Source organism: Zootoca vivipara, chromosome 13 (genome assembly GCF_965207765.1).
Source record: "Zootoca vivipara chromosome 13, rZooViv2.hap1.1, whole genome shotgun sequence".
In the NCBI taxonomy this organism is placed as follows: Eukaryota; Metazoa; Chordata; class Lepidosauria; order Squamata; family Lacertidae; genus Zootoca; species Zootoca vivipara.
Window position 1 is genome coordinate 17,756,138 of NC_142596.1, and position 17,702 is coordinate 17,773,839.

Sequence of the window (17,702 nt, forward strand, 5' to 3'; positions counted from 1 at the left end):
GATGGAGAGGGTGTGCCTGTCTAGATGTCGCTGGGACCCCCAACTCCCACCATTCGTCCCTTACTATTGGCCATTCTAGCTGGGGCTGATGGGAGCCAGAGTCAAGCAGCACCCAAAGGACCACCATTTCCCACGCCTGTTTCCAAGCTCGTATTGGTGTTCACTCCAGAAAACCTCGACAACAATATGAAAAACGAAACAAGTAGCAGGCGCAATTACATATGCAGGATGCGCCAGTCTTCTACACGGTCTGGGTACCCTCTCTTGGTTATCTCCATCATTTCTGCAGCCTGCTTTGAGGCACGGGGGACTGGAAGAGGCGTGCTTGCTCCTTTAAGAGGCTGTCCTTAAAGCCCAGAGGCTCGGCCCGCGACTGCTCCCCTTTCGTCCCCCTCCCTCCCTTTTACACATTTCATTAAACTTTCAGCTCAACTTCCTCACTCACTCTGCAGTGAGCGATCAAGCCAGCAGCGTCTTCCTTTCCTCGCCTCTCCCTCGACCAGGAGATTGGTTTGGCTCTCATCTGTAAGTTTTGGGATTCCTGGAATGAGGAACTCAGGACTGGGGGTGTTGGGGAGAGGAAAAAAAAGAGATTTTCTTTCTCTCCTCTGGGACCCTGCTTTGCGTCCTAGGGGATGGAGCGCTTGGAAGAAGCAGGGCTTTGGTTGGGGGGGGGGAGGAGCAAGTGTGCAGAAGCTTTTAAATGCACGGCTGTAGGAAGTTCGCCCTTTTGCCAACATGTCCTGGAGGCATGTTGACAACGAGAAGATTTCTTTCTTTCTTTTGGAGGGGGTGGGAGGGAGGAATTGATGGGACAGGCGTAAAATCCCCAGAGGGGGTGGCTCCACCTCAGTCCCACTCAGAGTAGACCCATCGAAAGGAATGGACCTTAGTGAGCCATGGCCGTTCACTTCAGAGGGTCTACTCTGAGTAGGATACAAACTTGGAGCATGCCATCAATGCTGCCGTGGTGATTGGGAGGTGAGCTCTGGGCATAGCGAAGTGTAAAAGAGAAATTATTCCAGCCGCTTCCTCAGAGCTAAAAGAAGCATTTTCTGTGATTGTTGGTCAGACGATGCAGTACACATTCTGGACGGACGGATTTGCAATCTCGTCCAGGTCTCTGCCAAAGTACCATCCCATTGAGTTAAATACGGTTTACTCCCAGGTAGGCGTGCACAGGACCGCAGCCTTAAGGACTATCTGGTTCTTAACTGGTTCTTGATTTTAAGCACAAACTGATTTCAAGCCTCGAAGTGTGAATGCTGTTGATGTGATGTGAGCTCGGATGAGGAAGGAAAGTGGAAATGTCCATGCTGGCTCATTTTTACCTTTGCATCAAGAACTGGTTTAAACTGCAGTCTTATCCCACCCATACCTGGGAGGGGAGAGCCCATTGAACTCAGTGGGGCTTACTTCTGAGTAAACATGGAGAGGCTTGTGCTGTTAAACACAACCCTGTCCATACCTCCTGCTTTATGGGATTGTGAACCCCTTGAGTCTCCTTTAATTCTCCTCTGACTGTTGCTGTCTCACATATTCTGCTAAATCCAAAGGTTTGCCGTGCTTTTAAAATCGGAATTTGAGAGCTACGTTGATTGCCTAGGCACATGAAGTGTGCGACAGCAGGAGTTGGAAGAGAACCCCACGTGGATGAGGGGTAGTCAATGGAAACACAAGGGGTTCACAATCTATATTAAGGCCATGGAAGGGCCCAATTTTGCATGTGAAATTGGTAATGTTGAAGGGATGAAGACATGCAAAAGCAGAGTGAGCTACAAAGCACATCTTTGAAAGGAAAGGAAGAATGCAACAGGCATGAATAAAGGTACTGCCAAGGCGATCCCTTTACAGTTTCAACAGATATGTCCTGGGTAATCAAGGAAGACTTGTAACTTGCCAAAATGTAATATTTCATCACAATGCATATACTAAACTAACAGCTGATTTGCGACGAAATTCTTTGGATTATACTGTCAGTCAGCTCAGATGAACTCTGCTAGTTTAGTACAGTGGTACCTTGGGTTACAGACACTTCAGGTTACAGACGCTTCAGGTTACAGACTCCGTTAACCCAGAAATAGTACCTCAGGTTAAGAACTTTGCTTCAGGATGAAATTCTGACCTATGTCTAAAGCCACTCCTGGAATCTACTGCTTCCCTTAAAAAGACTCTGATTATGAATGAATTCTTATTGCCCATCGAACTGTATATAAGGAAAGGTGGGATAGGAGTATATTAATTTTAAATGTGGTCTAAATCACTGAGCCTCTTGGGCTTGCCGATCAAAAGGTCGGCGGTTCGAATCCCCTCAACAGGGTGAGCTCCCGTTGCTTGGTCCCAGCTCCTGCCAACCTAGCAGGTCGAAAGCACGCCCCAAAAAGTGCAAGTAGATAAATAGGTACCGACCGCTCTGGTGGGAAGGTTGAACGGCATTTCCGTGCGCTGCTCTGGTTTTGCCAGAAGCGGCTTAGTCATGCTGGCCACGTGACCTGGAAAAACTGTCTGCGGACAAACATCGGCTCCCTCGGCCAGTAAAGTGAGATGAGCGCCGCAATCCCAGAGTCGTTCACAGCTGGAATTAACTGTCAGGGGTCCTTTACCTTTACCTTTTTAAGCAGGTATGGTATGTGACCTGTGTTGGCAAGGATGTTGTGTTTGCTTTTGGTGCCAAATTCTTTCCTGCATTGACACCCTTAATTTTTTAAAAGTGGAATTGGTGGGGAGTGACTCTCAGCAACAGAGATTTTCTTTGCATACAGGAGGACCGAGGTGGAATCCCCAGCATCTGCAGGTAGGGCAGGGAATGTCCCCTCTCTGAAAGCCTGGAGAGCTGCTGCCAGTCAGTGCAGACAGAATGGAGCTAGGTGAACGAATGACCCAATATTTATTTTAATTGTATTTATTTATTGCAAGTATATCCCACCTTTCCTCCGAGGAGCTCAAGGGGGTGCGTTATGGTTCCCCCCTCCTCATTTAATCCTCACAACAACCCTGTGAGATAGGTTGGGCTGAGAGGCAGTGGCCGGCCCAAGGTCACCCAGTGTAATGTGTGGGAATTCGAACCTGGGTCTCCCAGGTCCTAGTCCAGCACTCTTTGTTCCTTACACTTTGTTCCTAAGCACATGGAAATCTCATTGGGATGTACGGTAATTCCTTTCAACCTTTTTCAGACGATTAGGGTTAGGGAAACACTGTTCCAAATGTTTGTATGCTACAGGCAGTAGAGCTGCTGTTTCAACTCACCTTGGGTCAGGTTGCGACTCAGTAGGGACATGGTCATGCTCCCACAGCGGAAGACCAATGGAGGACTTCTTCGATAGTAACACTTTATATTGTCATTGTTATTTGATATATTGCTTTCCATATGCTGTCATTCTCTCTTTTTTCTTCTTCAAATATATTTATTGATTTTATAAAACTAAAAAAAGAAAAAAGAAAACAGATAAATCATCAAAATACAATAAAGAATAGCATAAAAATACAAAATACAGAATGCAAAAAGAAAAAAGAACCATATTTATCACTCATGTGTCTTAACATTGTTAACTTCCTCAAGTCCCTCCTTTCTCCTTTTCATTATATATCATCCTTAGTAATTTCTATATCATACTTCAATTATCTTATTAATATCTTAACTAACAATTTCTATATCATACTACAATCATCTAATTTTTATCTTAACTTCTTTAACAACATTCAATTCTTATTTAACCCTTAAATCTAAATCTTAATATACTACATTATCTCTACAAATCCACCTCTACAGCCTCTCTGTACTTCCAAATCTTATCTTAACATTTCTAATATTACAATTATTTCTTAAATAAACTTTAAATTTATGCCAATCTTCTTCCACCGACTCTTCCCTCTGGTCATGAAGTCTCCCGGTTAGCTCGGCCAGTTCCATAAATTCAATCATCTTCAACTGCCATTCATCCACTGTAGGTAAATCTTCACTCTTCCAATTCTTAGCTAGTAGAATCCTTGCTGCTGTTGTGGCATACAGAAAAAACGTCGTATCTTTTTTTTTTTTTGTAATTCCTCTCTAACTATCCCAAGTAAAAAAGCTTCTGGTTTCTTGATAAAGGTGTTTTTCAACACCTTTTTCATTTTGTCATATGCTGTCATTCTCTCTTCAACATCTTACCTCCCCCAACCCAGTTTAGAAGTATGCAATCTACTTTGTCCTTCCTGCAGCTGACAGCATAGATTCCTTGGTGAGCTTACTTCCAGGAAAGTGGTTTTGATGACATCTTGTAGGCTGCAGGGCACACTCGGAAAGATGCTCCTTTGAAATTGTATGGGAATTATTTCTGAGTTACCTTCCTTTGGACTGGGCTGTGAAATACGGAAGCCTTGAGAAGTTCTCTCACTCTGTCTCAACTATAGGAAAGATGCAATGACTAACATCCACCTGACATGGATTTTAGCAGCTGAGATTTTAAGCATATGCTGTACTTTCCTGCCGGTATCATTGTGGGCTTAAAACACTTGACTTGGTTTGGACTGAATTCAGCAGAGGGATGGGGTAGGAGTTTGGTTCCATTTGCATTTAGAGGCAAACTTGCTTAATTTCAACTTCCTGAAACAATATGTGACAATTATTTGCACTTTTTTTGCAGTGCAGTTCCCCAGCCAAGAGTGACAAATATGCATAAAAATCTGTCTATTGGTGCAGGGGTTTGGACTAGATGATGCTTGTGGTCCCTTCCAGCCCTACAAGTCTGTGATTCTGTAATAGAATGCATTACAGTTAGGAAGCATGAAAAAAGAATGTATGTTAGGAGAAATTTCCAGTAAAGTGACAGTGACTGTTCATGGGGACTGGTGTGAAGAATCAAATTTAATATTAGAAAAATGAGAAACTGAACAAAACCAAAATTTATGGATTTGCCCTTCCGAAATGCAGTGTATCTAATTCAGGGCAAATGCCACCGCTCCCATTTAATTCTTCCTTTTCAGTGCTAATGGAAGATATGGTGGAACAAAAACTCGGTCTCCCTATTTGAAGTACAGTCCAAGAAGAATCAGCACAGATTCACACTGTGCAACTCTCCCCTGTGTAGATGCTGTCCTTACAGGATTAAAAAAAAACCACAGTAAATTAATCCAAGTTTATGGATTGCTGTGTTTTAAAGGCATATGCATGCCCACAGCACACACCAAGAAATTGTAATTGTTGATCTGGGCACAGAAGGTTTTTGGGAACGTCAGTGTTACACTGAGATTTATGTAATCTGGTCTAATGGAGCAAGTAGCGTAATGGCTCAGTTTAGACGAGGGGGCAGATTGTAAAGGAAACCCACAGCTTGTTTTGGTAGGGGAAGGGGCTGGAAGAACAGCCAGCATTTTATGCAGGAAGAGGCTGTAAGGAGACCCATGTAAGCTTGGTGGAGAGATAGGGTCCTGGGGCAGTTTCCTGTAACAGGAGTTTTCCTTCCCCCCCTATAAGCGCGTTTTTCTGGTGGGAATTAGGAAGCTCATGAGAGAGATGAAAGAGAAGCTAGTGGAGAACAAAGAGGGGGCATTGTAAGAAGTGTTGGATTGAGTGAAGGGATAAATGATTCAATTGACAGCATATATAAACATCAAAATTACTCTGCCGGGTCAGGATAAGGTCTGTGTAATCTGACAGTGGCTAGCCCCATATGGTTCCCGAAACTGTTCAAGAAGCAGGGCATGCCCATCCACTTTTTGTCATCAGCATCTTTGGATCTAAGGTATAGATTCTGTATACGCAGGTTCCATGTTTCACTTAAGTTACCCTCGAACAAATTAATAAAGGCAGAAGGCCTGGGGGAAATTTATATGCCAAAAGGCAAACTCAAGGGAATGCAAAAAAACCCAGAACAATTTCTGTCAGTGGTGCTCAGCATTGTGTTGTAGATGACACTCGGGTTATACAAAAGGCGATACATAAAAACTGAATGGTGCTTCCTGCTGGCCAGGTGACTTCTTGATAACCTTGAGCCAGACTGCAGGGGTTCAAGTTGCCACAATGCTCACTGGATTTAGTAGTCATTTCACACTGTGTTTCAAAATCACCCACCCTGTTATTTTAAGACAAGTCCCTGCTAATCCTCTAAATATGGAGGTTCGACTTGGAAACCCAATGCAGGCAGGATGTGCCTTCTGATTTTGTAGCGTACACTTGTGCACCAGTGGGCTACAGGATGAGTGCTGGTGTGGATGTGAAAAACAGATAAACTTCAAGAAAGAAGATTCCACCTAAACATTAGGAAGAACTTCCTGACAGTAAGAGCTGTTCGGCAGTGGAATTTGCTACCAAGGAGTGTGGTGGAGTCTCCTTCTTTGGAGGTCTTTAAGCAGAGGCTTGACAGACATATGTCAAGAATGCTTTGATGTTTCCTGCTTGGCAGGGGGTTGGACTGGATGGCCCTTGTGGTCTCTTCCAACTCTATGATTCTATGAGGCTCTTGCGAACTGGAAGCACAGATCCATTCACACACCAGGCATGCCAACTGCACCTGTGAATTGCTTGTCTGGTCTTTTGCTGTTGCTTTCAATCTGTCTCCACCAGAAGCAGGGAGCAATCCTGCCTCATTTCTTCATCCAGCAGACCAATGTGTAACGACTCAGGAGTGCCTCTTCCACCCCCGAGGAGGCTGCCTGTTGTCTCTCTGCACGATCCCCTGTTCTGAATGTGAATTTGTAGAGTTGAGACCTTGAAGGTAATCGAGACCAGCCTCTGCCAGTACAGGAAAGCCGCTGCTTCACCATCCCTGATAGATGGTCATCCCATTCCCTGCTTCAGAACATTTGCATGCTCGGAACAGAGATTTAGGCACAATCCTGCATCGATTTACAAAGGAATAAGCTCCTACTTCACTCAATGGGGCATACTTCTGAGTAAGCATGCACAGGGATATGTTGTCAAGCAGCAGTGTCATTGAACTTGATGACACTTACTTTTGAGTAATCACGCATTACACTATTGCTGTTGTGCAGAAATACAGGGTGGTACTCAACTATGTTTTACTTAGACTAGACCGAATGGGTTCCATTCCTCTAAATCAGGGGTCCCCAAACTACGGCCCCCGGGCCGGATGCGGCCCAATTGGCCTCCCAATCTGGCCCGCGACGACCCCCGCCCGCTGCCGCCGCCCGCTCTTACGGCGCGCGGCGCGACGGCGATCTTCAAAATCGGCAAAAAATCGCCGAAAATCCTTCGTGCGCATGCGTATGGGCCTCTCCCGACCCAGAAGAGGTCATTTCCATACGCATGCGCACAAGCAGTTTTCGGCGAAATTTTTCCGACCGTGTGCGTGTGCGCATGCGCACGGGCGCGCACTCCCCTGTCCTCCGGCACTGGCCCAAAGCCCGGTAAGTCTGGGGACCCCTGCTCTAAGTCCTATTCAAAGTAGACTCATTCATGAATGAAAGTTAGTCATGTCTATTAACTTCAGTGGGTGTTCTGAGTAGGACCAGCATTGAATACCACATATTGAATTTAATGGCGCTAACTTAGCCACGGTCATTAATTTCATTGGGTATTCTCTGTGTTAAACTTAGTTGAATGTCACCCACAGAGGGGCATGTTTTTCTGAAAGCATCTGCAGGGCTGCCACTATTGCAAGTGCCACACAATGTCCATTCTACACTTGTAAGGAATCAATGTCTTACCTCTGGAACTCCCTGCCTATTGACATCAAGCAGCTACCTTCCCTGTACTCCTTTCAGCACATGCTAAAAATGTTTTTATTTAGGCAAGCTTACCCAGGCATGTGTTTTAATCTGTAATTACAGATTACAGGTAGTTTTTAATTATTTTTTGATTGACACACACACACACACACACACACACACACACACACACACACACACACTTTTACTTTGACTTCCATCAAAGTTCCATTTTAATTAATTAAAATTAATCATTTTAATACCTATTTTATGTTTTTCGAAAACCGCTCAGAGGTTTCCTGCAGTACTCAGATTTTGTTAGATAAAAATAAATAACTGGTTCTCATTTTCCCACACCCTGAAAAGAAACCACTTTTGGCATATCAGTGAAAGAAAGCCACCAGTTTTTAATTCAAAATAATCTTATTTCGACCTGCCTGGGTACGCCTGCTTTAACTCCATTAACTCTGTGTTAAATGGACAGATGTTAACAACTACTAGGAGAAGCAACAAAATGTTGCAGTGTGGAGTGTTTCTGCACAGGATTCCACCCACCCATGCCCTCCTCTAGCATGCACTATTCCATTTCCCCTCCCTCCCAGTCCCCCTCCCCATCCAACAGATGGTCAGCATTCTGTGGCTACTTTGCACGTATTCAGGCGTTTCACTCCTTAGTGTCCGCCCCCGCAAAATAGTTCTTTTGCACTTCTGCAAATATCAGGGTTTCCCCAAACCTACCAACAACCAGCTCCTTGTCTGCAGTGCTGTTTCATCCACATATTACCTGTCTGGACCTCTGGATATTGGAAATGGAGGGAAATGATTTGCTCAAATCTTTTGCCTGGTCTTCACAATGTGATGGGCATGAGCTTGCTAAACTAGGCTTTCATAGTGAGTAATTCAACAGGACAGCCTTCCAGAAATAAGTGGGAGAGAGAGAGAGAGAGAGAGAGAGAGAGAGAGAGAGAGAGAGAGAGAGAGAGAGAGAGAGAGAGAGAGAAGATCAAACCTCAATTAGAGCAGGAAAAATGGAACATGCAAACAAAATATTTGCTTTAAACCGATTGCATTTTTAAATTGCTGTAGCCTGCCCAGGGACCTTGTGTTGAAGGGAGCGTAAGCAATCAAATAATTAACGGCAGTATAAAAATAATGCGGCGTGGAGTACTCTGAAGGAGTCAACTCCATTCTGTTTCCCGTCCCTGGTTTTCCATCCCTCTCTCACCCTTGGAAGTTTGTGGTCACTGAGCATGCTCAGACATTATTGAGCTATTTGGTTTTTAAAAAATTACTCCCATAGAAAGTTGTAGTTGGCAACTTTATTTTAATGGAAATGTGCAGCAATATAGCATACCCAGCTGAAAGTAGAAGTCCAAAGTTCACTTAGGGCACATATAAACCCCAGAACCCCTTAATACATGCTTGAGAACATTTCCTATGAAGCAGTGATAGAAATATTGTAGTTTAGTTTCCTTGATTATTTCAAAATTGTTTACTGCAAATATAACCAGCAATTGTATCAGTTCTCGTTGTCCTTGAACATTTTGCTTAAATATTCAAGTAGTGCTGTAAGCTCAGGGTTCTCCCCAAGAGATTCAATTTGTTTGTAAGCTTCAGCCTCGAGTTCTTTTAATGTTTTCCGGGTATATTCAAAAGAACCCACATCCTCCAGGTAAGGTAGACAATATTTTTTATGTCCACATTTTCAGTCCTTTGTCGCAGAATATTCTGCACCTGAGTGTTTTCTGGCCTAGACCATATGGCGTGGATAGTTGGGAAACTGAACTTCCCTTCAGTTAGGTCTTCACAAAAACTTTTGTTCTCACTATATTATTTGGAGTGCAAGTTTGCATAGTCATATCTAATTTGAAAGACGAGCCCAAGGGTGTTAAGGAGTGGTTTTTAAATCTTTCATATAGTTAGAGAACAATTGCATGAGGCCAACAGCTAATCCAAAAAGGCCACCTGTTTATTTTCAGAACCATGGTTTTATACTCTGCTTCTGTAGGACAGGTATAGGTATCTCTCCAGTAAATATCCAAGCCTTGGCCCTAAGAAGTTCCAGCAGTTGGCGGGTGAACACTTTTACAGCATCTGGATGATCAAGTGTTAAAACTTCTTCCAAGCCAAGGAAATACACAAAGTTGGCACAATTTATTACAGATGGTATCCCATAGGTGCTATGGGCCCCTGGAAAACCTCGCCGTAGTTTTGAATAGTCTTCTATGCCATCAATAAGCAAACTTGCATTGTGCAACATTTCTGTCACTTCAATGATAACTTGTACCGTAGCTTATCTTCAGGAACATTCAGCCAGTGGTTAAAAGCTTGGAAGAGTTTGGTTCTGACTTGCTTTCCTGGTAACTGAAGTAGGTACAGTACTGTAGTTGTATGGCTCCAACAGAATTCTCTTCCATTTGTTCAATTTTTTAACATTTTCTGAAGTAGATCAATCTTCTGAGGTTTCCGCCGCTTCTCCGCCAGCCCGGAGCGAGCCCCTTCTCTCTGTGGCAGCCTTCCACGCCGGCTCTCCGCCGGTCTCAGCCCAGTGTCAGAATTTTTCACTCTTAATATTGTTTTGTTGTTGTTGGCATCTTTTTGTCTCGGGAAACGATGGCAGATAAACGGTTTGACTTTGGGAATAAAGTCAAACTGTTGAAGAGTTATAGTGCCTTCTGTATCTTTTGCGACGGATACGGGAGAGACATGCTTTGTTGCAGCTGGGGCAGATGAAGGAGTCCAGTTTTGCTGCTATAGGTGCACCATGGCATTTCTTCTCTCTGATGTTTTGACTTCTGCTAGGCTTGGAGGGGCAGACAGTCCCCTGAGCACACCACTACTACCTCCTTATTTCCCGGTAGTTCCCTTTGTGGTGTAGTGGTTAGACTAGGACCTCAGAGACCAGGGTTCAAATCCCTACTTAGCCATGAACCTCACTGGGTGACTTTGGGACAGTTACCTTCTCTTGGTCTAACCTACCTCACAGGGTTGTTGTGAAGATGAAATGGGGAAGAGGAGAACCATTTGCACCACCTTGAAGCTCCTTGAAGAACCAGGTGGGGTATAAATGCAATAAAAGATAAATACATAGCAATCATAACTCATGACCCGAGTTTGCTATCTTGGTGTGTGTGTGTGTGCTAATGATTGCAGAGTTTAGCATCTCTTCAAAATGTGCAGACAGCGGCCTTGCATGTGGCGAGTTGGGAGCTAGAGAGCTGTTTCATACCGAATCAGACTAAAGGCCCATGTAGCTCTGTACTGCCTACACCACAGGGGTCAGCAACCTTTTTCAGCTGTGGGCCGGTCCACTGTCCCTCGGACCATGTGGTGGGCCGGACTATATTTTGAAAAAAAATATGAACAAATTCCTATGCCCCACAAATAACCCAGATAAAAGGACACATTCTACTCATGTAAAAACATGCTGATTCCACGGGCTGGATTGAGAAGGCGATTGGGCCGCATCCGACCCACGGGCCTTAGGTTGCCTACCCCTGGCCTATACTTACTGGTAGTAGCTCTCCGGGTTTTCAGACAGGGAGTCATTTCCCAGCCCTACCTGGAGATGCCAGGGTTTGAACCTGGGACCTCTCTCACTCGCAAAGCAGATGTTCTGCCACTGAGCTATATGGCCCTTTGAAAGCTTGAGTGTGTGGATTTTCTGGTATGTGTGGCAATGATGGGAAAGGACTGGATGCCTTTCATAAGAAGAGGAGGGAGTTCCAGGTCTCTGCAAGGCCCCCTCCTTTTCCAAGCAGCAGCAGTGATGGTTTCAAATACCGGTAGGTTGTAAATTTTTGTCTAAGCAGGGGGCCAAGAAGTCAAATTCCAGAGCTGAGAATGCGAGCAGGGAACTGTGTGGGCATCAAGTGCCCTCTGTTGGCCAGAGGGGAGCTTGCACAGACTTCTGTGATTCAGTCTAACCGTGCGCAAGGTTAAGCGTGTTTACTCAAAAGTAAGCTTTGCTGGGTTCAGTAGCACTAACTCCTTGGAAAGTGTAAGTGTGCTTTGGATTGCAACGTGTGTGTGTGTGTGTGTGTGTGTGTGTGTGTGTGTGTGTGTGTATACATATGCTCCAGCCTTGTGAAGTGAGGCCTAGGTCTGAGGATAACTCAGTCAGTAGAGCATGAGACTCTTAATCTCAGTGTCAGGACTAGGCAAAGGAGGAATGATAGAAACTGCCTCCCCATCCTGACCCTTTCAGGGAGGAGGAAGAAGACAGTTTAGATTCACAACAGAGGGCTGAGAGAGGTTGCAACTCAGAGGCAGATGAGGGGGAAATTTGGGGAATCATGGGGGAGCCAGAGCAACACCTGGCGGACACGTAATCAGAAAGCATTCCAGACCCTCCACCTCCCAGAACCTGGCAAGCCTTAAAAGTAGGAGAGCAAAGAGCTCAGAGACAGAGGGCATGTAGCAGGACCCATAGAAGTGATGAATGAGGAAGTGGGAGAGATGGGGGGATCGAGATTCACTCGGGACAACTCTGGAAAGATTGAAATTAAAAAGAAAACGGAGTTGTGGGTTTGAGCCCCACATTGGGCAAAGGATTCCTGCATTGCAGGGGGTTGGAATAGATGACCCACATGGTACCTTCCAATTGTACAATTCCATGCTTCTATGCAAGTCCATGTAACTAGTTGTTTTGTATGTACTGGACATTAGATTGGGCAGGCATTGTGGTTGCCATCAATCCTGCTCTGGTGAGAGTCCTTGCATTCCCCCCCATTCAAATTTTACTAATTATTTCTAAATTACAGGTAGGTAGCCGTGTTGGTCTGAGTCGAAGCAAAATAAAAAAATTCCTTCAGTAGCACCTTAAAGACCAACTAAGTTTATATTTTGGTATGAGCTTTCGTGTGCATGCACACGAAAGCTCATACCAAAATATAAACTTAGTTGGTCTTTAAGGTGCTACTGAAGGAATTTTTTTAATTCTAAATTGTGAGCTATACATACAAATTTGTATGTGCAAGATTTATGCAAGTGTCTTTTTAAAAATCTCTCTCTCTCTCTCTCTCTCTCTCTCTCTCTCTCTCTCTCTCTCTCTCTCTCTCTCTGTGTGTGTGTGTGTGTGTGTAAGTTGCCTCCCTCACATACAACAGTCTCTGTGCATTAACCAGTTTGCTAATTCCCTGCTCCCCTCCTTTGATGGACAGGCCCCTGTTCTGGAATCTCCTGCAAGTGATGCTTTTTCTGCTGGTTGTGATGCTGCTGCAGGCGAGCAGCTGTTACTGCGGCCTCCCTTTCTACAATGGTTTCTACTACGACCGGGTCATGAGTGACAAAGGACAGGCTGACGAAGAAGGTAAGAAGTGGGAAGGGGGGGGGGAAACAAAACAAAAAAGCACCTGAAGAGGGAGAACTTGAAGGAACTGGGCTGGGCTGGAAGGCTGTGGCAGATCCAGGAGATGTCAGGAGCTGGAATAGCTCAGTTGGTAAAGCATGAGACTCTTAATCTCAAGGCCATGGGTTTGAGCCCCACACTGGGCTAAAGATTCCTGCATTCAGGTGGGTTGGATCCTGGTCGCTTCCAACTCTGCAATTCTATGATTCTACACATACTTGTAGAGGCAATATGTCTCTGGATTGCCAGTTGCTGGGAATGCTCCTTGACATAGATATCTTGTTGGCCACAGTGAGAACAGGATGCTGGACTAGGTGGGCTGTTTGACTGATCCAGCAAGAGCGTTCTTACCTTTAGAGATGTGGAAAGCAGGTCATGAGAACCTAACTGCAGATGAGGCTGCTCCACTGGGGCAAATGGGGCCCTGTCCCAGCTGCCTCATTCTGCCCTCAGCCACCTTCCTGCCTTATTTATAATCAGTGCAGGGCATGTCCCTGGCTGTCAGCTTCCCTTTCTTAAGTTTCAGTGTTGCTTTTGTAGCACTCAGCAGGGAGGACAAATCAAGAATGAATCGACTCTGCTTGGCCTTGCCTCTGGCGCCACCTACTGTTGGCCTCCCTCCCTTCTGCCCTACCAGTCTTAATGGGCACCTCTCTTCTTGGATGTTTGGATTGTGAATGCCGTTGCTCATGTGGCATTTTAGTTTAGAATAATAATTTTAAAAACTGGGTAAGGCGAGGGGAGTCATGGCAGAGGTGTCTATGTGGAGTAAGTGGGCAGGGGGAAGTTATCTCTATCATACAAAAACCTTCAAGGAAGGAGAGTCCACCACCTCCTATGGGACTCAAATAGAGTTAGTTAAATAATTATTGGAGGATTGAAAGTGTGGCAGAAAGAGAGAAGAAATGGGGCTGGTCCTGCCCACTTTTGACTCTGACCCCTTCCATTGCCAGCATGTCTGATGTCAGCATGCCCGCTGGCGTGCAACTCCAACTCACAGGGCCTACCTGTAGCCACGGCAGGCCCTGGGGGGCCTTCTGTAGGCTGTGGTGAGAGTCCTGTTGGGCCTCCTCCTGCCACGTGACCTTTTTAAAAAATTATTTATACTTTTCAGGTTTATACATTTCACTGATTTTACAATCATTTTGACATTCCAAAACTCGACTTCCTTCCCCCTCTTTCTGTGGTTCCTTAAATTTCTTTTTAATATCTTCTGCATATCCAAATTAACTTAATTTGCTCGTTTGTTCATCTTCTTTAAATATATAATCTATTACAGTCATGTCCAACGGGTCGATTGTGATCTCTCTGGTGAAGGCTCCCCCAAAAAAGCTCAACAAATTTTGTCAATCCAATGGGTAGATCACTGCCATTTTTTTAAATAGTGGGAGTAGATCACAGTCTCTTGGGAGTTGGACATGCCTGCTCTATTAAAACTGCAGGTTATTAGAATAATCCTGCCATTGTTCTTATCTGTTTACAATTCATCTGTATATATTCAATAAACCATTTCCATTCTTTTATAAAAAGTTTGTTACTGTATCTTGATTCCTTATTCTTCCTGCAAGTTTCCCCATTTCTGCATTTTCCACAAGTTTTTGTATCCATTCTTCCTTTGCTGGGACTTCTGCTTCTTTCCATTTGGGGCAAGTAACATTCCTGCCGCTGTAGTCGCCTATGTGAATAAGTTTCTATACAGTTTAGGTAGTTCTGTTCCTATAATTCACCAAAGTAAAGCTTCTGGGTTTGTTTTTACAAATGCTATTTTATTTTATTTTATTTAGCCCAAAAGCACTGCCGACTCCCGGCTTTATTCATTCATAGCCATAGAAAATACATACCGTACCAAAAAAAAGGGCCCCCCTCCACAACCCCCATGAGATCCAAAACCATGTATCAGAATGGAGAGAGGAGTAGCATAGGTAGCAAATGTTATTTTAAACATCCTTTTCATTTCATTATATATCATTTCCCAGCAAGCTTTAACCTTATTACCATACATCCTGCTGTGTGATGTCACACATGCGCTGCATGCTTGAGGGCACCCACAAATTAGGGCAGAACCTGGCCTGCCTGATTGCCGACTTCTGCTCTTCCCACAACTGGCACGCATCCCTTACAGTTTACCACCAAGGGAATGTGTTCCTTAAGAGTTCCTGGTTATATTATAGTGGTACCTTGGTTTTCAAACTTAATCCGTTCCGGAGGTTCGTTCCAAAATCAAGGAGCGTTTTCCCATAGAAAGTACAGTGGTGCCTCGCTTAACGAATGCCCTGCTTAATGAAATTTCCACTTAACGAAATGATTTTTCGAGCGGAGGTTGCCTCGCTAGACGAATTCGTTTTATGAAAAATTTGTCTAGCGAATCGCGGTTTCCCATAGGAATGCATTGAAATTCAATTAATGCGTTCCTATGGGCAAAAAAAAAAAATCAAGAAAAATCCAATGCATTCCTATGGGATTCGCTAGACGAATTTTTCGTTATAAGAAAAGACCCCTGGAACAAATTAAATTCGTCTAGTGAGGCACCACTGTAATGCAAAATGGATGAATCCGTTCCAGACTTTTAAAAACAACCCCTAAAACAGCAATTTAACATGAATTTTACTATCTAATGAGACCATTGATCCATAAAATGAAAGCAATAACCAATAAAATATTATAAAATAAAGAAGACAGTATTGTACATGATAAAAATCAAAATTATTATTTTTTCTTACCTGCACTGATGATAGTCATTGTTTGGATGGGGTTTTATCCATTTCCGCAGTCACACAATCGGTCAATCAGTAGCTGAACTGGGTTCCACACAGTCACAAAAGCAAATTAACAGAAAACACCTCAAAAAATATAACGCAAAATAAAAAGCAAAAACAAAAGTGCCAAACTTAATCTGTTCTGGAAGTCCGCTTAACTTTCAAAATGTTCGAAAACCAAGGTGCAGCTTCTGATTGGTGCAGGTGCCCCGGAAACAATAGCCGACAGCGGCATCGGACGTTTGGCTTCCCAAAAATGTTTGAATACCAGAACACTTCCTTCTGGGCTTTTGGCGTTTGAGTACCAAGGCGTTTGAGAACCAAAGTACCACTGTATTTTATACCCTGTTTTTCAATCCCTGCAGTTCAGTTCCGTGCTGTAAGGCTGACGGTCGAGACCTCCCCCGATGCCATCTATGCCTACCGTGGCGCCAACGCTGTGCTGCCCTGCCGCTATCATTATGTGCCCAAGCTGGACGTCCCGCGAAAGATCCGCGTCAAGTGGTCCAAGCTGCGGGAGGACAACACCAAAGATCAGGATGTGCTGGTGGCGTCTGGGTCGAAGCAGCGGAGCTTTGGGGGGTTCCGGGGGCGTACTAGCCTGCAGCAGGCGCCTGACCAGGAAGCGTCCCTGGTGATCGATGACTTGCGCCTGCACGACGCTGGCAAGTACCGCTGCGAGGTCATCGATGGCCTAGAAGATGAGAGCGGGATTGTGGAGCTAGCGCTCCAAGGTGAGTGGGACGGTGCATTCAGGAGCTAGTGGCTGTTTTAAAAATCATAACCAAGCTTCAAACCAAATTCTGAAATATTCTGGATTGCGGTGGGGAGGAAGCTGAGGCCTGGGGCCAAATCCAGCCCTCCAAGCCTCTCTATCTAGCCCTCGGGAGTCTCCCCAGGCCATGCCGCTGCATCGCTCTGCTTTGCACCTTCCAAGAGTGTTCTTGAATCCTGCCTTTTGCTTGCCTGCGTGGAGGATAGAAAGTTAGTATGTGCCTCTGTAGGAACTAGGCTGCTCTACAAAGCTAAAATGTATATGCGTTGCTCCACCCACTTTTGCCTCTGGCTCCACCCACCAATGGCATGTGGCCCCTGAGGTTGCCCTCAAGGGGATGTGGCCCTCAGGCTGAAAATGGTTTGTATCAATATCTGGGCGAACGGTTGTACGAAGCTATAGGCAGGAGGGTACAGGGGAAATCCACTCGGATCAAATCGTAAGAAAATGTGGGAGCAAAAATTCACATCCCCTCTGCCACAAAGGGTGGATCCCCCCCCCAGTAGCTATCTTGGCTTCATAATGCCAAATTGGTTTCCCAGATTCTTTCTGAGGCACCAATTTGGTTTCCTTACCTTAAGTTTGAAGGAACTCAAACTTTTTCCTTAGGCTAATATTTTGGTTTCCCAGGTGGGTTTCTGGAGATTGAAAGTTTCTTAGATTGAAAGTTGTCTTGAATTCATTGGGGGTGCTTACTGTGGATTCACTCCATCCATTTGTGGCTCTGTTGTTGCTTTGTGCTCACTTCCAGTTCTTTAGTCTCCGCGGCAATGTTTGGTTCTTTCGAGTCACCTTGGTTGAAGGCTGTGGTGTATAAAGTTAGCTCAATTGCTCTTTCACCCTCATACCTCCTGACCATGGAATTAAAGGGAGCCAAACCAATGGTTAAGTCTCTGATCTCCAGGAACTTTAGGGTCCAGCATGAGGACTTGTTCCCCCCAGTCACTGGGAAATCACACCCCTGCTGTAAAGACCATAACTGCCAAGTACCCTGTTTCCCCCGGGAAACCCCCGTTTTTTCTTACCTTTTCCCGGCGGTCCCCCGTATCACTTCACCTCCCGTTATTCTCCCTTATATTCTCCTGCCGGCGGCAATTTCCCCCCTGATTTGCCCATCTATGGGCACCGAAAATGGCCGGTGCCGGCTTCGAAAGTCGCGTCTACGCATGTCTGG

At 44.9% G+C, this 17,702-nt stretch overlaps 1 protein-coding gene and 1 pseudogene across 1 annotated transcript in view; one reads left to right on the forward strand and one right to left on the reverse strand.

Moving 5' to 3' along the window:
• The first annotated feature begins 401 nt into the window (after positions 1–401).
• The window catches only part of HAPLN3 (hyaluronan and proteoglycan link protein 3), a 39,533-nt gene continuing 22,232 nt past the window's right edge, over positions 402–17,702 (forward strand). The window contains exons 1-3 of the mRNA XM_035131962.3: positions 402–525; positions 12,810–12,958; positions 16,119–16,487. Of these exons, the coding sequence (XP_034987853.3) occupies positions 12,838–12,958; positions 16,119–16,487 (490 nt within the window). The 5' untranslated portion in view covers positions 402–525; positions 12,810–12,837. The remainder of the gene's footprint in view (positions 526–12,809; positions 12,959–16,118; positions 16,488–17,702) is intronic.
• LOC118093134 (geranylgeranyl pyrophosphate synthase pseudogene) lies at positions 9,064–10,044 on the reverse strand (annotated as a pseudogene).